Source organism: Schistocerca serialis, chromosome 12 (assembly GCF_023864345.2).
Source record: "Schistocerca serialis cubense isolate TAMUIC-IGC-003099 chromosome 12, iqSchSeri2.2, whole genome shotgun sequence".
NCBI lineage: Eukaryota > Metazoa > Arthropoda > Insecta > Orthoptera > Acrididae > Schistocerca > Schistocerca serialis.
This window is the reverse complement of record NC_064649.1, coordinates 33,876,854-33,903,416: the sequence shown is the minus strand read 5'-3', so window position 1 is coordinate 33,903,416 and position 26,563 is coordinate 33,876,854. Positions and strand designations below refer to the sequence as shown.

The following is a 26,563-nucleotide window of genomic DNA, read 5'->3' as shown; positions in this document are numbered from 1 at the left end:
TCACATTTGTCCTCTAGCCATCCCTGCTTTTTATTGATTGTAAAAAAATAGGAGCGTTGGGGGCTAAACTTTTAGAAAGTTGAAAAGTAAGGGCCACCCTAGTAGACACGCAGCAGGTGACGCTTAACGTCCGTCTGTCGGCGACGAGACGCGGGAGTCTAATGAGTTTAGCGTTTAAGTCCAGTGACGTGTGACGTAGCGGGGCGGCGAGTTTGCATTATTCAACACAACTGGCGCACTACTTCAAAAAGACCAAGAGGAAGACAAAAGGGTGCCTCATTAGTCTAATGGACGATACGTAAGACTACGACTGGGCTTCGCTGTCCCGGAAAGAAACTTTCCGCTTCTGTATGATGGACAATGGGTGTTGCGCGATGACAATATAAGATAGCCGCCGCGCGTTTACGTTATAGCCAAACGCTAACGAGGCGGCAGCGTCTTCTTATCTAAGCATACTATGTTCCCGGTACTTTCTTATTTAATCGCACCGTCAGCTGGCTCACGGCGTAGACTAAATTACAATCACGAAGTCTGTGGCCGTTGTTGCCGTCTCCCCCCCCCCTCCTCTAACCACAACCTTCCTCACTGCTCCTGTTTCTCCTTGTATTCTGTTATCCAGCGCCTTTCTTAGCCCTCTCGCCTTCTTCCCTCGTCTTGCGACATACGCTGAACATCTGCAAGCCAGTGCAGCTGTTGCTCTTGGAACAAATTCGACGGATGTAAAACTTTATAAACGACTACGCTAAGGAGACGAGATTATGATTATCAGACGTCTGGATTTTTTTTTTTTTTTAGCGGTGAGGTACAAAAAGCTCTGCCAAGGTCATCTCAAGCTAACGACCGAAGCGTAAGGGTTAAGTATAAGGAGAGATCAGTAGATATATCATAAAGATACGTACGGGGTGTGAAACAATTCATACTACAGACTTCTGGAGATTGTAAAGGGAACTTAGTGAATCAAGTTTTACATAGGAATTCATGTCCAGACACTTCAACCAACGACACTACACAGCGTCAAAGTTATAGGTGCCGGGGCCTGTAAATATATGTACACACAGGGCAGGATGATAGAGAAGCATAAATGTATGAATCTGAGGTAAGGGTTCCTGTACCGGAAACGAACGAGCCGAAAGTTCTAAGCGAAAGCCGATGTGATACCTCTCACAGTAGAATACAGTACATGTACCACTACAGTTGTTGCTAAGACTGTAGAGTGGGCAACTTTTAGAGATGGTAGTGTGGACGAAAATAAGAAAAAATGACCCGTAATCGTGGGATCTAGAATACATGTCTGAGGAACTATGACCACATGTTCCTCTTCGCTAGTGTGAAATACATCTCCTCTATTGAACAAGTGCTCACAGCTCTCAATGTATGCATTATAGAGCTCATGTTTACCGGATTTTTTTCTTGTTTTTGTCCATACTATCACCTCTGAAAGCTGCCTACCCAACAATGTTACACTTAGCAACAACATTCCCGGTACATGTACTGTATTCCGCTGTCGGAGATACCAGAATGGTTTGCGTTTATACATTGAAGAGCCAAAGAAACTGGTACACCTGCCTAATATCGTGTAAGGCCACGCGAACACGCAGAAGTGCCGCAGAATTACGAGACATGGACTCGACTAACGTCTGAAGTAGAGCTGCAGGGAACTGACACTATGAATCCTGCAGGGCTGTCCATAAATCCGTAAGAGTATGAGGGGGTGGAGATCTCTTCTGAAGAGCACGTTGCAAGGCATCCCAGACACGCTCAACAATGTTCATGTCTGGGGAATTTGGTGGCAATGGAAGTGTTTAAACTCAGAAGAGTGTTCGTTGAACCACTCTGTAGCAATTCAGGACGTGTGGGGTGTCGCATTGTCCTGCTGGAATTGCCCAAGTCCGTCGAAATGCACAATGGACATGAATGGATGCAGGCGATCAGAAAGGATGCTTGCGTATGTGTCACCTCTCAGAGTCGTATCTAGGCGTATCAGGTATTCCATATCACTCCAACTGGGCACGCCCCACACCATTACAGAGTCTCCACCAGCTTGAACAATCCCCTGCTAACATAAGGGCCCATGAATACAGGAGATTGTCTCCATACCTTTACATCTCCATCCGGTCGATGCAATCTGAAACGAGACCCGTACGACCAGGCAACATGTTTCCAGTCATCAACAGCCCACTGTCGGTGTTGGCGGGCTCTGGTGAGGAGTAAAGATTTGTGTCGTCCAGTCATCAGGGGTACATGGGTGGGCCTTCAGCTCCGGAAGTCCACGCCGATGATATTTCTTTAAATGGTTCACACGCTGACACTTGTTGATGACCCAGCATTGAAATATCCAGCAATTTGCGGAAGGGTTGCGCTTCTGTCACGTTGAACGATTCTCTTCCGTCGTCGTTGGTCCCATTCTTGCAGGATCTTTTTCCGCCCGCAGCGATGTCGGATATTTGATGTTTTATTTGATTCCTGATGTTCACGGTACACTCGTGAAATGGTAGCACGGGAAAATCCCCACTTCATCTCTACCTCGGAGACGCTATGTCCCGTAGCTCGTGCGCCGACTATAACACGACGATCAAACTTACTTAAATCTTGATAACCTGCCATTGTAGCAGCAGTAACCGAAATAACAACTGCGCCAACCACTTGTCTTCTAGAGGCTTTGCCGACCGCAGCGCCGCATTCTGCCTGTTTATACAGGGCTATTACAAATGATTGAAGCGATTTCATAAATTCACTGTAGCTCCATTCATTGACATATGGTCACGACACACTACAGATACGTAGAAAAACTCATAAAGTTTTGTTCGGCTGAAGCCGCACTTCAGTTTTCTGCCGCCAGAGCGCTCGAGAGCGCAGTGAGACAAAATGGCGACAGGAGCCGAAAAATCGTATGTCGTGCTTGAAATGCACTCACATCAGTCAGTCATAACAGTGCAACGACACTTCAGGACGAAATTCAACAAAGAACCACCAACTGCTAACTCCATTCGGCGATGGTATGCGCAGTTTAAAGCTTCTGGATGCCTCTGTAAGGGGAAATCAACGGGTCGGCCTGCGGTGAGCGAAGAAACGGTTGAACGCGTGCGGGCAAGTTTCACGCGTAGCCCGCGGAAGTCGACGAATAAAGCAAGCAGGGAGCTAAACGTACCACAGCCGACGGTTTGGAAAATCTTACGGAAAAGGCTAAAGCAGAAGAGTTACCGTTTACAATTGCTACAAGCCCTGACACCCGATGACAAAGTCAAACGCTTTGAATTTTCGGCGCGGTTGCAACAGCTCACGGAAGAGGATGCGTTCAGTGCGAAACTTGTTTTCAGTGATGAAGCAATATTTTTTCTTAATGGTGAAGTGAACAGACACAATGTGCGAATCTGGGCGGTAGAGAATCCTCACGCATTCGTGCAGCAAATTCGCAATTCACCAAAAGTTAACGTGTTTTGTGCAATCTCACGGTTTAAAGTTTACGGCCCCTTTTTCTTCTGCGAAAAAAACCGTTACAGGACACGTGTATCTGGACATGCTGGAAAATTGGCTCATGCCGCAACTGGAGACCGACAGCGCCGACTTCATCTTTCAACAGGATGGTGCTCCACCGCACATCCATCATGATGTTCGGCATTTCTTAAACAGGAGATTGGAAAACCGCTGGATCGGTCGTGGTGGAGATCATGATCAGCAATTCATGTCATGGCCTCCACGCTCTCCCGACTTAACCCCATGCCATTTCTTTCTGTGGGGTTATGTGAAAGATTCAGTGTTTGAAACACCTCTACCAAGAAACGTGCCAGAACTGCGAGCTCGCATCAACGATGCTTTCGAACTCATTGATGGGGACGTGCTGCGCCGAGTGTGGGAAGAACTTGATTATCGGCTTGATGTCTGCCGAATGACTCAAGGGGCACATATCGAACATTTGTGAATGCCTAAAAAAACTTTTTGCGTTTTTGTATGTGTGTGCAAAGCATTGTGAAATCGCTTCAATCATTTGTAATAACCCTGTATGTCTCTGTATTTGAATACTCATACCTACGCCAGTTTCTTTGACGGTTCAGTGTTAACTTTCGACTCCGTTTCCGGGGTAGAAACCCTTACCTTAAATTTATACATATATTCTTCCCATCATCGCACCAATTTTGTAACATCCTCGCACAATCACACTGTATATACACAAATCCACAAGCACCGGCTCCTTCTAATTTGACGCTATGTAGCGTCGCTGGGTGACGTTCCCGAACAGGGGTTTCTATGTGATACTTGATCTACTAAGTTCCCTGTTCGACCTCTGGAAGAGTGTCATATGAACTCTAACACACCCTGCAGATATACCAACCGATGCTATTTTATGCCTCTGTCCTATGTTATACATGTTATATATACATATGTTATATATATGTTGTATAATCTTGTTTTCAACATGTACGAGCAGGGTAAAATTCCTACAGACTTTGAGAAAAACATTATGGTCGCCATTCCAAAGAAGGCAAATGCTACAAGATGTGAAAATTATAGGACACTCAGCCTAGTTACTCACGCCTCTAAAATATTAATCTCAATTATCCTAAAACGCATAGAACAAAAAGTCGAAGCTACACTCTCCGAAGACCAGTTTGGATTCCGGAAAGATAGAGGAACCAGAGAAGCAATATTTGCTCTAAAACTAATATTAGAGAAACGACTAGATAAGAACCTGAAAACATACATAGCTTTCGTAGATGTAGAGAAAGCCTTTGATAATGTTAAATGGGATAAGATGTTTGAGGTACTCAAAAAAGTAGGAATAGACCATAAAGATATAAAAATGATATGGAACCTGTACAAAAATGAGACAGCAGTTATCCGTGGACGGACAAAACAAGAAGAGGTGCAGATACGGAAAGGTGTCCGGCAAGGTTGCGCACTATCCCCTGCTATCTTTAACGTATACATTGAAGAGGCGCTGAAAAAAGTAAGGGAAAATTCACAGACAGGTGTAGTAATTCATGGCCAACGAATAGATATGATAAGATATGCCGATGATATAGCTGTCCTGGCTGAAAGTGAAGAAGATCTTGTAGTCCTACTGAATAGAATGGATAAAGTTATGGGTCAAGAATATAATATGAGAATTTATAAAGCAAAAACAAAAGTAATGGCATGCGACAAAAAAGATCAAGTGAAAGTCCACGTTCATGTAGGCAATGAACTGCTTGAACAAGTTGATAAACTTACTTATCTGGGCAGTAATATTACCAGGGATGGAAGGAGCAAGGCAGAAGTGAGAAGTAGAATTGCTCAAGCAAAGGCTGCTTTTAACAAGAAGAAAAATACACTCCTGGAAATTGAAATAAGAACACCGTGAATTCATTGTTCCAGGAAGGGGAAACTTTATTGACACATTCCTGGGGTCAGATACATCATATGATCACACTGACAGAACCACAGGCACATAGACACAGGCAACAGAGCATGCACAATGTCGGCACTAGTACAGTGTATATCCACCTTTCGCAGCAATGCAGGCTGCTATTCTCCCATGGAGACGATCGTAGAGATGCTGGATGTAGTCCTGTGGAACGGCTTGCCATGCCATTTCCACCTGGCGCCTCAGTTGGACCAGCGTTCGTGCTGGACGTGCAGACAGCGTGAGACGACGCTTCATCCAGTCCCAAACATGCTCAATGGGGGACAGATCCGGAGATCTTGCTGGCCAGGGTAGTTGACTTACACCTTCTAGAGCACGTTGGGTGGCACGGGATACATGCGGACGTGCATTGTCCTGTTGGAACAGCAAGTTCCCTTGCCGGTCTAGGAATGGTAGAATGATGGGTTCGATGACGGGTTGGATGTACCGTGCACTATTCAGTGTCCCCTCGATGATCACCAGTGGTGTACGGCCAGTGTAGGAGATCGCTCCCCACACCATGATGCCGGGTGTTGGCCCTGTGTGCCTCGGTCGTATGCAGTCCTGATTGTGGCGCTCACCTGCACGGCGCCAAACACGCAAACATCGCTGAAGACGACACGTCTCCATTCGTCCCTCCATTCACGCCTGTCGCGACACCACTGGAGGCGGGCTGCACGATGTTGGGGCGTGAGCGGAAGACGGCCTAACGGTGTGCGGGACCGTAGCCCAGCTTCATGGAGACGGTTGCGAATGGTCCTCGCCGATACCCCAGGAGCAACAGTGTCCCTAATTTGCTGGGAAGTGGCGGTGCGGTCCCCTACGGCACTGCGTAGGATCCTACGGTCTTGGCGTGCATCTTTGCGTCGCTGCGGTCCGGTCCCAGGTCGACGGGCACGTGCACCTTCCGCCGACCACTGGCGACAACATCGATGTACTGTGGAGACCTCACGCCCCACGTGTTGAGCAATTCGGCGGTACGTCCACCCGGCCTCCCGCATGCCCACTATACGCCCTCGCTCAAAGTCCGTCAACTGCACATACGGTTCACGTCCACGCTGTCGCGGCATGCTACCAGTGTTAAAGACTGCGATGGAGCTCCGTATGCCACGGCAAACTGGCTGACACTGACGGCGGCGGTGCACAAATGCTGCGCAGCTAGCGCCATTCGACGGCCAACACCGCGGTTCCTGGTGTGTCCGCTGTGCCGTGCGTGTGATCATTGCTTGTACAGCCCTCTCGCAGTGTCCGGAGCAAGTATGGTGGGTCTGGCACACCGGTGTCAATGTGTTCTTTTTTCCATTTCCAGGAGTGTCTTAACATCTAAGAGCATCAGCCTTGAAATCAGGAATAGATTTTTGAAATCATGTGTGTGGAGTGTGGCATGCTATGGGTGTGAAACATGGACTCTCGGGACAGAGGAAGACCAGAAGCTAAATTCTTTTGAAATGCGGTGCTATAGACGCATGCTGAAAATAAAATGGATCGGCAAGGTCACAAACGAAGAGGTTCTGGAAAGTGCAGTTGAGAAGAGAAGCTTCTGGAGTTCCATTGTTAAAAGAAGAGTGCAATTTACAGGCCATCTATTAAGACATAAAGGACTCCTGAACACAATCATAGAGGTATATATCGAGGGAAAAAACCAAGAGGAAGACCACGACTGAGGTACATGGATCAAATCGTGAAAGATGTGGGATGTGACACCTATAAAGAAATGAAGAGAAAAGCTGAAAGACGCACAGAATGGAGACAAGCTGCCATTGTAGCTGTTGTAAACCAATCCTTGGATTGACCACTACAGAAGAAAAAGTCCTATGTTACTCTTTATATGCCGAACGAGCCTAACGCAGGGTATCGCAAGCACTCTATGAGCAGACCGCGCGACGCAGAGAAGCCGTACAATTTGCCGACCAGCCAATGCCAATCGCGATGCAGCGGCACGTCGCACCTGCCCGTGCTCAGACAGCATAATTCAGACTTTCACAAGGAATGACTCAAGTTGCCAGAATATTAATTTGCAATTCCGGGCTCCAGTCCCAACATCGAAACGGTGTTCTCTTGCACAAATGTCCAGTGGACAAAGGAATGCAATAAATCGCAGACCGACGTAGTCACGAAGATGATGACGTGTAATTTAAAATTATCCCGTCAAGTGCCCCACGAAATCATCTCTGAGAAAAACAACGTGTCTTCAAATCAGAAATACTGTGAAGCGCCAATAAAAGTGGCATAGGCATGCGTACTCAAACACAGAGGTATGTAAACAGGCACAATAAGGCGCTGCGGTCGACAACGCCTTTATAAGAAAAAAAGTGTCTGGCACGGTTACTGCTGCTACAGTGGCAGGTTATTAAGATTTAAGTAAGTCTGAACGTGGTGTTATCGTCGGCGCACAAGTGATGGGACACAGCGTCTTCGAGGTAGAGATGAATTTGGGACTTTCCCATACGACCATTTCACGATTGTACCGTGAACATCAGGAATCCGGTAAAACATAAAATCCCCGGCACCTTTGCGGCCGGGAAAAGATCCTGCAAAAATGGGACCAACGAAGACTGAAGATAATCGTTCAATGTCACAGAAGTGGATCCCTACCGCAAAGTGCTGCAGATTTCAACGCTGGACCATCAACAAGTGTCAGAGTGCAGACCATTCAACGAAACATAATCGATATGCGCTTTTCGAGCATAAGGCCCACTCGTGTACCCTTCATGACTGCACGACACAAAGCTTTAGGCCTGGCCTGGGCCCGTCAACGCCGACACTGGACTGTTGATGAGCGAAAACGTTGCCTGGTCGGACGAGTCTCGTTTCAAATTGTTTCAAGCCGACGGACGTGTACGGGTATGGAGATAACCGTATGTTTCCATGGACCCTGCATGCCAGCAAGGGACTGTTCACGCTGGCGGACGCTCTGTAATGGTGTGGGGCGTGTGGAATTGGAGTAACATGGGACCCCTGATACGTCTAGATACGACTCTGACAGGTGACACGTACGTAAGCATCCTGTCTGATCACCTGCATCCATTCATGTCCATTGTGCATTCCGACGGACTTCGGCAATCCCAACAGGACAATGCGACACCCCACACGTCCAGAAGTGCTACAGAGAGCCTCTGGCAACTCTCTTCTGAATTTAAACACTTCCGCTAGTCACCAAACTCCCCGCACATGAACATTATTGAGCATGTGTGGGATTCCTTGCAACGAGCTGCTGACTAGAGATCTCCACCCGCTCATACTTTTACAGATTCATGGACAACCCTGAACGATTCATGTTGACAAATCCCTCCATCACTACTGCCGACATTAGTCGAGTCCATGCCACGTCGTGGTGCGGCACCTCTGCGTCTCGTGGGGGTGCTACACTATGTTAGGTAGGAGCATCAATTTCTTTCGCTCTTAAGTGAATAACTCGCGCCTTCTGCATTGATAATGATGGACACTGTAAGAATCGAAAGAGTAGCCGTTGGTGGTAACGTGAATGGTTTGTCGATACCATCTCTTTTCGGCTGTAATTTACTTTCAGATTTGAAAGAACAAGACAGCACTTTTTACGTATCACTCGGTGCTACGTAATATTTTTTGGCCAGCTCTTCGATAACCTGTTTCTTGTTGCTCCGATCAGCGCACGCTGCTTCACTCGCGTTGACTGTATGGTCTGTGCGGATAGATTTTTTTTTTTATGGAATTATTATGTTGTTCAGAGATTGCAGTATCTACATCTACATACATACTCCGCAATCCACCCTACGGTGCGTGGCGGAGGGTACCTCGTACCACAACTAGCATCTTCTCTCCCTGTTCCACTCCCAAACAGAACGAGGGAAAAATGACCGCCTTTATGCCTCTGTACAAGCCCTCATCTCTCTTATCTTATCTTTGTGGTCTTTCCGCGAAATGTAAGTTGGCAGCAGTAAAATTGTACTCCAGTCAGCCTCAAATGCTGGTTCTATAAATTTCCTCAGTAGCGATTCACGAAAAGAACGCCTCCTTTCCTCTAGAGACTCCCACCCGAGTTCCTGAAGCGTTTCCGTAAAACTCGCGTGATGATCAAACCTACCAGTAACAAATCTAGCAGCCCGCCTCTGAATTCTTCTATTTCCTCCCTCAATCCGACCTGATAGGGATCCCAAACGCTCGAGCAGTACTCAAGACTAGGTTGTATTAGTGCTTTATAAGCGGTCTCCTATCAGATGAACCACATCTTCCCAAAATTCTACCAATGAACCGAAGACGACTATCCGCCTTCCCCACAAGTGCCATTACATGCTTGTCCCACTTCATATCGCTCTGCAATGTTACGCCCAAATATTTAATCGACGTGACTCCGCCAAGCGCTACACTACTAATGGAGTATTCAAACATTACAGGATTCTTTTTCCTATTCATTTGCATTAATTTAGATTTATTTATATTTAGAGTTAGCTGCCAATCACAAATCCTGTCCAAGTTATGTTGTATCGTCCTACAGTCACTCAACGACGACAACTTCCCGTACACCACTAAACTTTTTGACGCTAATTAAAGTCTTGGAATCGTAGTCTTTTGTGGATATACATCTGAACATTCTGGTAGCTATAAACCGGAGCCTTTTTTAGTCCTTCCTTCTTGTGGTGATATTTCATAGAAACTTTCATCCGATGACATATTTCTTCAGAAGTGATATATCATTAAATGTGTTTTAATTTACCAAAATATCTTCATAAAATTTTCCATCCCCTATTTCACCCCAATATGAGTTCAATTTCCCCCCCAAAAAACTCCTTCAAACATGTATTTTTTATTTCTAACCGAGAAGTCATTTACCAATTTTGATAGACGTGGCTCTACAAATGCTTTAGTAGTACTTTAATAACGATTTAGTTTAAAAATAAACTTTTACCCTGTATTTAACACCTTACTTATTAAACCTTAAAATGGTTTTAAAAAAATTCTGAACGAGAAACCAAATTTTCGTATTTCTGGGTTGGAAATTCCCTAATACCGACGTACCTTTTCTTCTCGCCACTACCGATGGAATTTCGAAAATTCGCTACTAAACGACACCTACAGTAGAAGATCAACACTATCTCCAAATTTCAAGTTTCTGTCGTTATTGTTTTTGGGCTGAGTGATTATGCTTCAGTCACTCAGGACTTTCCCTTTATGTACAGAGATTACTGACTTCCCACAGACATTATGCCACTTGAGAATTAGTCACCTGCGGAACTTTCTCGGTTGACAATATCTTGATAGCTGATGTGTAACAACAAAAAAGGTAATAAAAATTGACAAAGCGTTTTCCGTGGCGTAAAGAGAATAACTGGTGGCCATGCCTACCAACTCGTCCACATTATTAAATGTTGCGGGACATTGTCTTCAAATGTGAGTCAAAAGTTCTACATCTACATCTACACTCCGCAAGCCACCTGACGGTGTGTGGCGGAGGGTACCTTGAGTACCTCTATCGGTTCTCCCTTCTATTCCAGTCTCTTATTGCTCGTGGAAAGGAGGATTGTCGGTATGCCTCTGTGTGGGCTCTAATCTCTCTGATTTTATCCTCATGGTCTCTTCGCGAGATACACGTGGGAGGGAGCAATATACTGCTAGACTCTTCGGTGAAGGTATGTTCTCGAAACTTTAACAAAAGCCCGTACCGAGCTACTGAGCGTCTCTCCTGCAGAGTCTTCCACTGGAGTTTATCTACCATCTCCGCAACGCTTTCGCGATTACTAAATGATCCTGTAACGAAGCGCGCTGCTCTCCGTTGGATCTTCTCTTTCTGTCAACCCTATCTGGTACGGATCCCACACTGCTGAGCAGTATTCAAGCAGTGGGCGAACAAGCGTACTGTATCCTACTTCCTTTGTTTTCGGATTGCATTTCCTTAGGATGCTTCCAATGAATCTCAGTCTGGCATCTGCTTTACTGACGATCAACTTTATTTGACCATTCCATTTTAAATCACTCCTAATACCTACTCCCAGATAGTTTATGGAATTAACTGCTTCCTGTTGCTGACCCGCTATATTGTAGCTAAATGATAAGGGATCTTTCTTTCTATGCATTCGCAGCACATTACACTTGTCTACATTGAGATTCAATTGCCATTCCCTGCACCATGCGTCAATTCGCTGCAGATCCTCCTGCATTTCAGTACAATTTTCCGTTGTTACAGCCTCTCGATATACCACAGCATTATCCGCAAAAAGCCTCAGTGAACTTCCGATGTCATCCACAAGGTCATTTATGTATATTGTGAATAGCAACGGTCCTACGACACTCCCCTGCGGCACACCTGAAGTCACTCTTACTTCGGAAGACTTCTCTCCATTGAGAATGACATGCTGCGTTCTGTTATCTAGGAACTCTTCAATCCAATCACACAATTGGTCTGATAGTCCATATGCTGTTACTTTTTTCATTAGACGACTGTGGGGAGCGGTATCGAACGCCTTGCGGAAGTCAAGAAACACGGCATCTACCTGGGAACCCGTGTCTATGGCCCTCTGAATCTCGTGGACGAATAGCGCGAGCGATTTTGTTGCAAAAGTGTGACTATAGGCAAGAAGTGTCTCTCAGTTGTCTATATACAAAATCGATCGATTCTCTGTAGACACTGCCTAGATAGAGAAATCGATCGACTTTGTATACTAGTGTGTACAAGGCCTTAAACGCCAAGCGGCCTAATGAGACGCAGACGGCGTACTGCCACGCACCGTGCTACCCGCTGCCACACACACGCACATACACACACACACACACACACACACACACACACACACACGAGAGATAGAGAGAGAGGGGGGGGGGACAGAGCGCAGTCTGTGTCGGGGGCAGCCACCCACGCCTTAGGCGGCCAGGTCCTCTCAGTAGCGGACACCTGCGCCGTCCTCGTGGCCGGAGGAACCGGTTCGAGGCCCGGAAGCTGCGGCCGGTGCAGGAGGTCGCAGGTCTGCGCGAGGACACCGCAGCCGTCTAGGTCGCCAACCAAGGGCTTCTCCACACGCTCTCTTCCCTACAGGCGGATCTACCCGTTTCAACACTCCACGAATACAACACGATTCCTTTCACCCCCACCCCCTCTTCTCATGTTTCGAAGGGGACAAGGGTATGTACACCTATCGGCAGGGAAAGGACTGATGAATAAAACTCGCTGACGACACGGCGCTGTTGGCTGAAGTTGAACCACATTTTTAGGAGATGAGACTCTAGCATGCCAAACATCTGCGACGAGAATTAATAGTAACTCTGATACACACAGGGTGACATTGAATTATACGAAAAAAAACGTAAATTTGTTACAAACTATGCCGTGCACACACTTTATTCAACATATAAACGTCACTAGAGATATTCGGAATTAGGTTTGACATGTTCGATATGCCTGCCATCACTGGCGACCATGTGGCGCAGACGGATAGCGAAATTCTTCATGACCCTCTGAAGTGTCGGAATATCGATGCTGTCGATGACCGTCTGAATGGCTATTTTCAGCTGAGTAGTGCTTTTGGGGTTATTGCTGTGCATCTTGTCTTTAATATAGCCTCACAAAAAGGAGTCGCATGTGTTAGATCCGGAGAATAAGAAGGGCAATCGCGGCCCTTGCCAATGGCCTTTGGTTAACCCAGAGCCAGAATGCGTTCCGAAGCGCTCCTCCAGGACATCAGACACTCTCCTGCTTCGATGTGATCGAGCTCTGTCTTGAATCAACAACATATTGTCGAAATCAGGGTCACTTTGGACAAAGGGGATGAAATCATCTTCGAAAAACTTCATGCTCCGTTCGATAGTCACCGTGCCATCAAGGAATATCGCACCTATTATTCCGTGAGTGGACATTACACACCACACAGTCAGCCGTTGAGGGTGAAGAGACTTCGCGATCGCGAAATGCGGATTCTGAGGGCCCCAAATGCCGAAATTTTTCTTATTGACGAACCCATCCAAATGAAAGTGGGCTTCGTCACTAAACCCAGCCTTACACCGCATACTAATTCTCACCATGCAGTTTGAACACCGTAGCGCAAACCGTTTGAAAGTTATGACGATTGTATTTCGCTTTGCAAAAACAGACATAAGGCAAAGGTCCCGAGTTCGAGTCTCGGTCCGGCACACACTTTTAATCTGCCAGGCCCACGCCAAGTTTCAGAACAATCTATGTTTGATAGATCCTCAGGTTGCCAATGCCTCGAAGCGGCATTGTTTCGTAAGATGCAAGTTAACAATAATTCTTTAACTATAAATATCACGTTTTCTGTCATGAAAAAAAACATCACACAATTAATGACTGGTTTTCGAGAGATCCTCAATTTTCTCGTGCGCAGAACCAGCATATTTACATTTGGGCTTCACAACTTTGTACAGGAGGGAGATGGCGTGCATCTGACGCATGTGGCATTCTTCGACCTCATTAGTATACATTCAGAATACCTGTAGATATTGTTCTGTACAATGGCCTTGCCACAGGGGTGACACAGGTTCCCGTCAGATCACCAAAGTTGAGTGCTGTCAGGGTTGCCCAGGACTTGGATCCGTCACCGTCCAGGTCTGCTGAGTGTTGTTGGCAAGCTGCGTGCACTCGGCCCCTTTCACGCGAATTGAGGAGCCACTTAACTGAGAAGTAGTGCCACTGGTCACGAAAACACTGACAACGGCCGGTAAAGTATGTGTGCTTGTAAGCTGAGGATGACGGGGCGGTCGGTCGGTACCACTGAGACTTCTGCGACAAAATGCTACGAGCAATTTTTCATCTTCGATACTGTGAAACATAACTCTTCTAATGAACAAATGCTCATAAGTTTTAAGGTATGCATTTTAGAGCACATGTTTAATAGACGATTTTTTCTTGTTTGGGCCCATACTGCCGCTTCCCAAAATATGGAAAGCAAAGATTTGTTTCACAGTATCGAAGATGAAAAATTGCTCGTAGCTCTTAGGGTATACATTTTCGACCCTATGTTTACTGAGACTCTTTGGCTTCTAGTATTGTGTACTTTCAACTGTATGCGTTAACGCCATTAATTATGATACACCCTGTATATATATATATATATATATATATATATATATATATATATGTGTGTGTGTGTGTGTGTGTGTGGTGTCTCACCTAACTCTGCCACCTCAGATATCTCTGGAACAACAATAGATATTCAAAAACGGTTTTCACCAGCATGATCGTACGGCAGGGGCTTAGGAAACCAAATACTATGCGAAATTTTAAAACGTAAACAAATACTATTTTCGACACAAACTTGTGTATTTTTAAATGGATACCCCCTATTATTTCGTATGCAATCAACAGCATGAAAAATCATAAATTGCATCGCAATAAGTCTATTGCATCCCGAGAAATTGCGAAGCGAAGTTGACGCTTGAAATAACTAATGCGCACAGCCGGCGCACGTCCTGAGACTCAAGCGTGCATCTCACTGACGACTCGTTCGAACGACTTCTTTTACCAACGGGATGGGCTACGCCACACTGGTAGCTGCAAGTGCGGGAATTTTTAATCAAGGGATTGCTGAACGGTAGATGCGTCGCACTGACCAAACGATGCAGCCTTACATTACTGGTCTCCAAGGTCACCCCACCTGACTGTATGCGGAGGTTTATAAAAGATTCTGTGTATGTGACTCCGTTACCAACAACAATGAACGAACAGTGACATAGCATAACAGCAGCTGTAACTCAAGACAGCCGGCCGGAGTGGCCGAGCGGTTCTACGCGCTACAGTCTGGAACCGCGCGATCGCTACGGTCGCAGGTTCGAATCGTGCCTCGGGCATGGGTGTGTGTGATGTCCTTAGGTTAATTAGGTTTAAGTAGTTCTAAGTTCTAGGGGACTGATGACCTCAGACGTTAAGTCCCATAGTGCTCAGAGCCATTTTCTTAACTCAGGACATGCTCGCTGCAGTGTGGGAACGATTTGAATACCGCATTGACATATGCCGTGCATCTCAAAGAGGGCATATGGAACACCTATGAAAACGTATGAAAAAAATTTTTTTGAGTTTCCCGTTCATCAAAAAACAAAATCTGTTGTATATGTGTATTAGTTTCAGAAATCTAACGTACGAAATCGGATGATTCTTCTTGATAAACGTGCTGCATAGTGAGAGCAGTCGAGATGGCTCAGAGAGCTCCCGAACAAATGAGAGCAACAAATAGGCGGGTGTGAACTATGTTATAACAAAGGAATTCAAGTCACAATTTCCAATTCGGAACGCAAGATGGGGTACCTGTGTAGAACAAATAGGAGGTATGTGCGTCTGGAGGTCCCTTCCTTGCAGTTGCAAACAGACGTTAAACCACGACGCAGGCACGAATTTGAATACTGCGAACAGACACGTAAATGACCAGTCGAACAGTTCGTACTTTCGTGAAAAAACGGTTGAACACGCATCTCCACCTTCGGAATCTAACACCGTGACGACACAACCACTACGCCGCGGCTATATGTGTTCGCTCTGATGTACATCTTAAGCTTGAACCGTTCACTGTTTCTACACAACTGGACATTGAAATTGCTACACCAAGAAGAAATGCAGATGATGCAACGGGTACTCATTGGACAAATATATTATATTAGAACTGACATGTGATTATATTTTCACGCAGTTTGGGTGCATACATCCTGAGAAATCAGTACCCATAACAACCACCTCTGGACGTGTAACGGCCTTGACACACCTGGGCATTGAGTCAAACAGAGCTTGGATGGTGTGTACAGGTACAGCTGACCATGCAGCTTCAACACGATACCACAGTTCATCAAGAGTAGTGACTGGCCAGTTGCTCGGCCACCATTGACCAGACGTTTTCAGTTGGTGAGAGATCTGGAGAATGTGGTGGCCAGGGCAGCATTCGAACATTTCCTGTATCCAGAAAGGCCCTACAGGACCTGCAACATGCGGTCGTGCATTAACCTGCTGAAATGTAGGGTTTCGCAGGGATCAAATGAAGGGTAGAGCCACGGGTCGTAACACATCCGAAATGTAACGTCCACTGTTCAAAGTGCCGTCAATGCGAACAAGAGGTGACCGAGACGTGTAACCAATGGCACCCCATGCCATCACGCCAGGTGATACGCCAGTATGGCGATGACGAATACACGCTTCCAATGTGCGTTCACCGCGATGTCGCCAAACACGGATGCGACCATCATGATGCTGTAAACAGAACCTGGATTCGAGCGAAAAAAATGACGTTTTACCATTCGTGTACCCAGGTTCGTCGTTGAGTACACCATCGCAGGCGATCCTGTCTCTGATGCAGCGTCAAGGGTAACTGCAGCCACGGTCTCCGAGCTGATAGTCCATGCTGCTGCAAACGTCGTCCAACTGTTCGTGCAGATGGCTGCTGTCTTGCAAATATCCCCATCTGTTGACTCAGGGATCGAGACGTGGCTGCACGATCCGTTACAGCTGTGCGGATAAGATGCCTGTCATCTCGACTGCTAGTGATACGAGGCCGTTGGGATCCAGCACGGCGTTCCGTATTACCGTCCTGAATCCACCGATTCCATATTCTGCTAACAGTCACTGGATCTCGACCAACGCGAGCAGCAATGTCGCGATACGATAAACCGCAATCGCGATAGGCTACAATCCGACCTTTATCAAAGTCGGAAACGTGATGGTACGCATGTCTCCTCCTTACACGAGGCATCACAACAACGTTTCACCAGGCAACGCTGGTCAACTGCTGTTTGTGTATGAGTAATCGATTGGAAACGTTCCTCATGTCAGCACGTTGTAGGTGTCGCCACAGCTGCGAACTTTGTGTGAATGCTCTGAAAAGCTAATCATTTGCATATAACGGCATCTTCTTCCTGTCGGTTAAATTTTGCGTCTGTAGCACGTCTTCGTCGTGGTGTAGCACTTTTAATGGCCAGTAGTGTGTTTTGCTTCTTATTTCACAGTTCAGTACACCTTTGTTCTGTTTTCATGCTTGATCTGCGTTCAGTTTTTGACGGGGTATCCACTGGACCATCTCACCTCTAATCCTGAGGGGAGTACGATTGGGAGTTTCCTTTGTTAGTAAGGTACAATTTTGAAACACAGCCTGGTGTGAGCTTTCGCTCATACAAGATGCTGCACACGATGGCAGGCTTGTCTGACGCTGGACTCTCTCTGTTGCAGGAAATGCCGAGGCGAGGCCGGAAGGATTCGCTTACGAAGGCCGTCTGGGTGAGTACAACCTCTGCGCTGCGCTAGGCGTAGCCAACAGTATATTTGCTTATTATTTGTCCGAGACGCACCACTACATACATCACGTCACTCTATTACACAAAATAATTTTTTATGCATTTACGTCCATTACGCATTTATGTGTTTTCCCACAGTCCATATTTCAGTTGCATACAATGCTGTGCTCCAAACGCACATTCTCACAAATTTCTTGCTCAAATTAAGGACTATGTTTGATACTACACTAATGCTCATAAATTAAGGATAATGCTGATACATGGTGGAACAACGCTCTGGTGGTGCGAATTTAAATGACCTCGGCGTATGACCATGTGGTGCATTTGACCTGCGGTCGTCGCACGGTGGCGCTGTCAGCAGTCCACACATGCAGAGATGTGTTGGTGCATGTCAGAGTACGGTGCAGCCAGTAAGTGTGCAGACGTTTCCAGACGTTCTAATGGTGACTGTGTGGTGAAAATGGCCCAGAGGACACATATTGATGACGTTATGAGGGGTAGAATACTAGGGAGACTGGAGGCTGGTCTAACACAGCAGGTTATAGCACGGGCCCTCCGTGTGCCACAAAGTGTGATCTCAGGATCATGGGAATGATCCCAGCAGACAGGAAACATGTCCAGGCGCTACAGTACGGGACGTCCACAGTGTACAACACCACAAGAAGACCGATATCTCACCATCAGGGCCCGCAGACGGCCACGGAGTACTGCAGGTAGCTTTGCTCGGGACCTTACTGCAGCCACTAGAACAGTTTTCTCCAGACACAAAGTCTACAGACGACTGAACAGACATGGTTTATTCTCCCGAAGACCTGCAAGGTGCATTCCATTGACCCCTGGTCACAGGAGAGCCCGTAAAACCTGGTGTCAAGAACACAGTACATGGTCATTGGAACAGTGGTTCCAGATTGTGTTCACAGGCGATTCCAGATATAGTCTGAACAGTGATTCTCGCCGGGTTTTCATCTGGCGTGAACCAGAAACCAGATATCAACCCATTAATGTCCTTGAAAGGTATCTGTATGGAGGTCGTGGTTTGATGGTGTGGGGTGGGCTTATGATTGGTGCACATACACCTCTGCATGTCTTTGACAGAGGAACTGTAACATGTCAGGTGTATCGGGACGTCATTTTGCACCAGCATGTGCGCCTTCTCAGGGGTGCAGTGGGTCCCACCTTCCTCCTGAAGGATGATAACGCAGAGCCCCACCGAGCTGCCATCGTGGAGGAGTACCTTGAAACAGAAGATATCAGGCGAATGGAGTGGTCTGCCTGTTCTCCAGACCTAAATCCCATGGAGCACGTTTGGGATGCTCTCGGTCGATGTATCGCTGCACGTCTTCAAACCCCTACGACACTTCAGGAGCTCCGACAGGCACTGGTGCAAGAATGGGAGGCTATACCCCAGCAGCTGCTCGACCACCCGATCCAGAGTATGCCAACCCGTTATGCGGCCTGTGTACGTGTGCATGGTGATCACATACCATATTGATGTCGGGGCACATACGCAGCAAACAGTCCCGTTTCGTAGCAGATGTGTTTCGGGACGGTTTTCTCAACTTATCACCAATACCGTGGACTTACAGATCTGTGTCGTGTGTGTTCCCTATGTGCCGATGCTATTAGCGCCAGTTTTGTGTAGTGCCACATTGTGTGGCACCACATTCTGCAATTATCCTTAATTTATGAGCATGAGTGTAGTGGTCTTCTCTTGGAATGCCCCTTTTTGCAGAGCTAGTCTAACGACAGTTGATGGTTGAAATGATCACTATAGCAAGCAGAGATCTACAGATACCAGTATTTGAAGGCTGGTCCCTATTTTGACCATAACCGAGGTGGAATCTTACTACACGTCGGTCAGAAGACGGAGGATGGCGTAGTAAATCGCCGAAACTGGTAGCCAAATAAAATTGAGACGCCCTGCTAAACCCGCAGGACAGGTCAGGTAGTTTAAGTTGCAGAAAGGGGCCAAAATAAGCGGCTGTCAGTTACACTCGGACATACAACCTTTTATTTGATCAAACATTACAAGAGCCAAGAATTTTTTTAAACAAACACAGCTTTAGTTTTGGAACTTAATTAGCGGGTGAATGCGCCGAGGACAAGACCACTATAATTTAAAAACGGCTGAAAGCGAATAACTTAAAGCTCAACCAAAATCAGAAATTTAAAAGGCAAAGCCTCATCTTAAAACAGTTCCTTAATTAGGCTGAAGGCCCAACGCTTAGACTCAATAACATTAATTTTAAAAAAATGCCAAAGGCTTTACCTAAAACAGTTCTTAAATTAGGCTGAAGTCCCAAACCATTTGATGCCTTAAGGGCAAAACAACCTTAATCTAAAAGTCGGCTAGAAGCCATACAAGTATAAACAACAAGAACAGAAAAAAAACAATACACCCAAGGGCGCTCAGAAGTTCCGAGGGTCGGCCTGGAATTCACTGACGCTCGCTTAGGTGAGACAGGCAGTTGGCCCAACCACTGTCGATCCGACGACAACCCAACCGACAGACGGACAACGGACCCACCGACAAAATAACATCCGCTTCACCCGACCAGCACACAACAGGGAGTTTAATGGAAGAACGTAGAAGTTACTGACGCCCACAAGATATTATACATTGAACTGTCAAACTACACAACGTCCTGGACATCGACAACATGATGAGGAAAATACACTGCCTGAAATTACGTCAACGGCCAGGGCAGCTAACCGGAACGTTAACGGCCACAAGACAGAAGATTCCACTGGTGCACTTCAATTCAGATAACCAAGTACAGTTGAACTCCACTGGAGGGTGGCTAAAATTTGCCAAATTGAAAACACACGTTGTTGCCCACGGGAATATTCCAACAGCTGACAACCAACTCCAAACGACACAATGTGAACAGTTGTGACTTGCTGGTAGATTAAGACAAAAGTCAACTTTCATGTCCAGCATCGGTGAGCCACAAACCACGTAGCAATGGGAACAGAACCACACACTCCGACACCACGTAGAGGCCGCCAGCAGGCCCAGTCAAACTAAGCGCCACGGAGATTTCCTCGCTGCTCCACGCCAACCGACCAACTGCCGAAAACTATATGCGCCTGGCCAAAGATAGACCAAGGTGCAAATATCGATACACACCGTTGCTGCCAACTGCGGAAAAACAGGATAACAGGATTGACACACACAGTGGCTCTAAAAATGGCTCTGAGCACTATGGGACTCAACTGCTGAGGTCATTAGTCCCCTAGAACTTAGAACTAGTTAAACCTAACTAACCTAAGGACATCACAAACATCCATGCCCGAGGCAGGATTCGAACCTGCGACCGTATCGGTCTTGCGGTTCCAGACTGCAGTGCCTTTAACCGCACGGCCACTTCGGCCGGCCGACACACACAGTGGTTACAGTTACTACAAGCCACACCACAAGTTGGGAAACGAGGCCAAATTTCTAGTAGTTTACTGTAGAGTTGAGATTTTCACAAATGTTTCATTCGTATCTTACAGAAACTAACAGTACGGCAATAAACAGCCTTTTAAACACGCCGCTAACGACAATCGAGTAATTTATAGCAATACAACAACTTAAAAATTAAAAAAAAAACACACAGAAGCTAGCAGTACGGCAATAAACAACCTTTTAAAACATGCCGCTAACGGCAATCAAGTAATTTATAGCAATACAACAACTTTTAAAAAAATTTAAAGAACATTAGTAAACAGGCTACTAAAGTAAATACAGAACTTTGTTAATAAGGTACGGTGAGGTAGTGAAGCTACCAACACCGCCATTAAAAGAATTGAACAGGTCTCAGCAAACACACGATTAATGGCAATAAAAGGAATTTACAAACTTGGAGGAATTTTAAAAAATTTTAAACAAAGATGTCCTGGAATATCATTAGAACATAACAGATATGACGGACCCGTGTAAGGCGGCCACAAATCACCCACTCAGGGATGCTCAGGCTAGACAGAATACTGACCAATTTAAATACGCCCGTAAACACAATTTCCACTCTCAGGCTAGTCACTGCACCGACTTTTAGCCAGCAAAAACTTGTTATAAAATGGCTTAACTTGCTGACAGAATTAGAGCTAACCTCGTGCAAGGAAACATTACACCACACAGTCCTGAATGAGCAACCACATGATCAACCAACAAGAAGCATGAATTTACTCATAACACACGACAGAATAGCGAAACAATTAAACTGCCAATACTACACCTTCCATCGGACAGTAACGAGAGGAGGAGAGAAGATCACTGTCTTCAATTACACCGGTACCGGGGACAGGAAATCCGGTCGCCGGAGGCCACAAGGCAGAAGAGACGCTGGTTACAAAAAATTATTACTTAATGATTAAACCTTCCGTGAACTTAACTTGCAATGATGCTCGAACAGGCAGTACACGACCTCCGATGGCAAGGATCCACACATCCGACCGCTCACGCGTCGCCAGCGTACCCAACACGCCACGGTCACGCGACAACACGCTCTGTCACCGGAGTTCACGTCTTCTCTGCAACGTTGACGGGTAGTGACCGCTCCTCCATGTTAGGTGTCTCCTTTTAAACTCCAGTGTTGAAACGGAGGATTTAAAGAAGCTTGTTAACGTCCCACCAAGGCGAAATGAACAACAACTACTCTTGGGGCGATTCTGTATACAACCAACACGCGGGGAGCTCTTCCGTCAACTCGACCCGCTCGTTACACACAACCGACATACATCACGTGGCGACTCGGTACAGCCGACCACGCCTGCTTCGCGCTGGAGAGCCACACTGCCCTCCCGTGTCCACCACACTCTCTGCGCGCAACGCCCCTACTTCCCCGCCACCACACGAGGTTACAACCGGTCAAAGATCTCACTTCCTACCAAGCCCCTACCACACCGTAGCGGAGAAGCGAGGCGACTGTCCCCCAATTGAAGCAGCTGATCGCCGCCATTTGCAGGGATGAATCCTAGTACTGGGGTTGTGATTTGAAGCATGAGACGCAACAAGAGCAAATTGAAGCACAAATTAAACACATGTTTGTTTAAAAAATACTGAGTATTCGAGTCTATTTTAAAAGTATACTTAAATGAATGAAGTTTCCTAATTTCCGAAATACGTCTGCATAGAGAAATTTAAGAATGTAAGGCTCTTTCCTGACAAGGTTGAGCGAGTTTACATCGAGTTATTTGCATTAGATAATTGCATGAAACTTTTAAAGTAACAGACAGTATGATTATGTTTGCCCCTAACTCCTTTGCCATTGCAATATTTGTGGAAAGTCCATCACAAGTACCAGTTAACACACTGACATTTAGCCCGCATCTCGTGGTCGTGCGGTAGCGTTCTCGCTTCCCACGCCCGGGTTCCCGGGTTCGATTCCCGGCGGGGTCAGGGATTTTCTCTGCCTCGTGATGGCTGGGTGTTGTGTGCTGTCCTTAGGTTAGTTAGGTTTAAGTAGCTCTAAGTTCTAGGGGACTGATGACCAAAGAAGTTAAGTCCCATAGTGCTCAGAGCCAACACTGACATTTACATCATACAACATTGTAATGGCCATCTCCAATAACATGTCACTGTGAGTAGCGTTAATAACCGAGATTACTTTATCGTTTACTAAGTTCCTAGCTTTTAATTCTTCTAATTTGCAAATCTTCTGCGTCTGTCTTTTGCACTTTTTGTTCACTGTATTTAACTTAGTCTTATATTGCACAATTTTTGCTTCCTTCCTTTCTTCAATTTTTTCGAACTCGTCCTTCAGCTTACTTAGACTTGATGAAAATGAATAATTGTGGTCTCCAGTGCAACCAGAAACGTGCACACCCACACACACGGTTTCTGCTGTTTCAACATTTCTTAGCTTTGGTTTTGGAGGTTTCCTTGCCTTGGTAACCAGGAAAAGAAACGTTCAAAATTATACACACTGGCCGTATTTCCAGACTATTTAACCTAGGCCTATATTGCACGATTTCCAGGACACTATACCTTTTTCAAATGAGTTGGAAATCCAAAGACTGTCGGTATAGCACCATCCTTCAGTTGACGTCTATTTGCATAATTTTCCATGTAACAATTCTCTTCAAAATGAAGAGAGCACAACAAATGATCTGCTGTCGGTTGCAAGTTCTCTCTCCGAGTAGCGACTATCCATTTCCGATGTAGAAAACCATTTGTAAGGGGAAACGTAAACAAAAACAAACGCTCATGATGTATTATTTCTCCATGAAAATACTATATACAAGTAATAGAAAGTAACAAACAACCAGAAATGACTGACCTGTGAAATGTAACATTGTTTCCGTATTCGTCTTTGCTTCCATTCTTACTGATACAATTAAAAGCAGCACACGAACGAACAATGTTTACGCACTGTTTCCCTGCAAATGGCGGCTTCTATCACGTTCAGTGTGGGGACGTGACACTAGCGCCAATGCGCGGTCTAGTTTTTATTTAGTAACTCTATGCTTCCTCCATAGCAGTTTCCCGAAAGCAAAAACGCAGATATCGATAGTAGGGGGAAGAGACAACAAAGCAGCCACTTAATGACAGACAGCATATCAAACAAACATGTCAGGGGAAGAAAAGGAAAACCAATGCAATCTAAACACAAGGTGTAGCACGAGTCGATACACGGCTCGAGGATAATCGTGATAACCGCGTGAGACTAACCACAGAATAGCATGAGCCAGCCACGGCTCAAAAGTGTCTGAAAATTACACGGCTCAGACGTGTTTGATTTGACATGCTGTGTCTCTTCTGTTACCCAACCTAAAGCCCTCATCGTGGAGTGTCGCTGAGCTGGTCCCTCTGCCGCAGGCCCCAGCCACTGGTCGGAGGAGTTCCAGTCGTGCGCGGGCAAGTACCAGAGCCCGATAGACATCGAGGAGCACCTGGTGACGCAGGTGCGGCTGCCCGCGCTCCGGTTCAGGGGCTTCCGCACGCCGCCCGCGACCGCCACCGCCACCAACAACGGACACACCGGTGAGTAACCTCTGGCGTGCCACAGGGGACTGTTACGGGACCATTGCTTTTCACAATATATATAAATGACCTAGTAGATTGTGTCGGAAGTTCCATGCGGCTTTTCGCGGATGATGCTGTAATATACAGAGAAGCTGCAGCATTAGAAAATTGCAGCGAAATGCAGGAAGGTCTGCAGCGGATAGGCACTTGGTGCAGGGAGTGGCAACAGACCCTTAACATAGACAAATGTAATGTATTGCGAATACATAGAAAGAAGGATCCTTTATTATATGATAGCGGAACAAACACTGGTAGCAGTTACTTCTGTAAAATATCTGGGAGTATGCGTGCAGAACGATTCGAAGTGGAGTGATCATATAAAATCAATTGTTGGTAAGGTGGGTACCAGGTCGAGATTCATTGGGAGAGTCCTTAGAAAATGTAGTCCATCAACAAAGGACGTGGCTTACAAAACACTCGTTCGACCTATACTTGAGTATTGCTCATCAGTGTGGGATCCGTACCAGGTCGGTCTGACGGAGGAGATAGAGAAGATCCAAATAAGAGCGGCGAGTTTCGTCACAGGGTTATTTGGTAACCGTGATAGCGTTACGGAGATGTTTAATAAACTCAAGTGGCAGACTCTGCAAGAGAGGCGCTCTGCATCGCGGTGTAGCTTGCTGTCCAGGTTTCGAGAGGGTGCGTTTCTGGATGAGGTATCGAATATATTGTTTCCCCCTACTTATACCTCCCGTGGAGATCACGAATGTAAAATTAGAGAGATTCGAGCGCGCACGGAGCCTTTCCGGCAGTCGTTCTTCCCGCGAACCATGCGCGACTGGAACAGGAAAGAGAGGTAATGACAGTGGCACACCGTTGGGTGGCTTGCGGAGTATAAATGTAGATGTAGATGTAGAGCAGCGCACGCCCGTGCTCCTGTATGCACACAGAGCAGGTACCGCCCACCTTACAAGGAGAGTGTCTGACACTTGGGTCACCACTCCTGATCAAGTTTGTCGAGGACCTTCTGTGCTGAAAATAATGAGACATTACACCAAGTGAAAGAGATAGAAATATACACTGAAGAGGCAATAAAACTGCGACACCTGCCTAATACCGTGTAGGGCCCCCGCGAGCAAGAAGAAGTGCCGCAACACGGCGTGGCATGGACTCCACTAATGTCTGTAGTAGAACTGGAGGGAACTGACACCATGAATCATGCACGGCTGTCCATAAATCCGTAGGAGTACCGGGGGTTTGAGGTCTCTTCTGAACAGCACTTTGCAAATCATCCCAGATATACGCATGTCTGGGGACTTTGGTGGTCAGCGGAAGTGTTCAAACCCAGACGAGTGTTTCTGGAGCCGCTCTGTAGCAATTGTGGACCTGTGGGATATCGCATTGTCCTGCTGGAATTGCCCAAGTTTATCGGAATACACAATGGACATGAATGGATACAGGTGATCAAACTGGTTGCTTAAGTAGGTGTCACCTGTCAGAGTCGTATGAAGACATATCAGGGGTCCCATATCACTCCAACTAACTGCTTACGCCCCACACCTTAACAGAGACATCAGCCTGAACTGTCCACAGCTGACATGCAGGGTCCATGGATTCATGAGGCTGTTTCTATACCCGTACACGTCCATCCGCTCCATACGATTTGAAACGAGACTCGTCCGACCAGGCAACATGATTCCAGTCATCAACAGTCCAGTGTCGTTGTTGACGAGCTCAGGCTAGGAGTAAAGCTTTGCGTCGCGCATTCATCAAGGGTACATGAGTCGCCTCCGAAAGCCTATATTGATGATGTTTCGATGAATGGTGCGGACGCTCACACTTGTTGATTAGCCAGCACTGAAATCTGCAGCAATTTTGCGCCGGTCGCTGTGGTCGAGCAGATGTAGGCGCTGCAGTCCGGAACCACGCGACTACTACGGTCGCAGGTTCGAATCCTGCCTCGGGCATGGATGTGTGTGATGTCCTTAGGTTAGTTAGGTTTAAGTAGTTCTAAGTTAAGTCCCATAGTCCTCAGAGCCATT

At 46.4% G+C, this 26,563-nt stretch overlaps 1 protein-coding gene across 1 annotated transcript in view; it reads left to right on the top strand.

The window, feature by feature from the left end:
* LOC126428322 (carbonic anhydrase 2-like) overlaps window positions 1–26,563 on the top strand; it is a 216,424-nt gene that overhangs the window by 153,708 nt on the left and 36,153 nt on the right. The window contains exons 2-3 of the mRNA XM_050090261.1: window positions 17,508–17,555; window positions 24,375–24,539. Coding sequence (XP_049946218.1) covers window positions 17,508–17,555; window positions 24,375–24,539 — 213 coding nt within the window. The remainder of the gene's footprint in view (window positions 1–17,507; window positions 17,556–24,374; window positions 24,540–26,563) is intronic.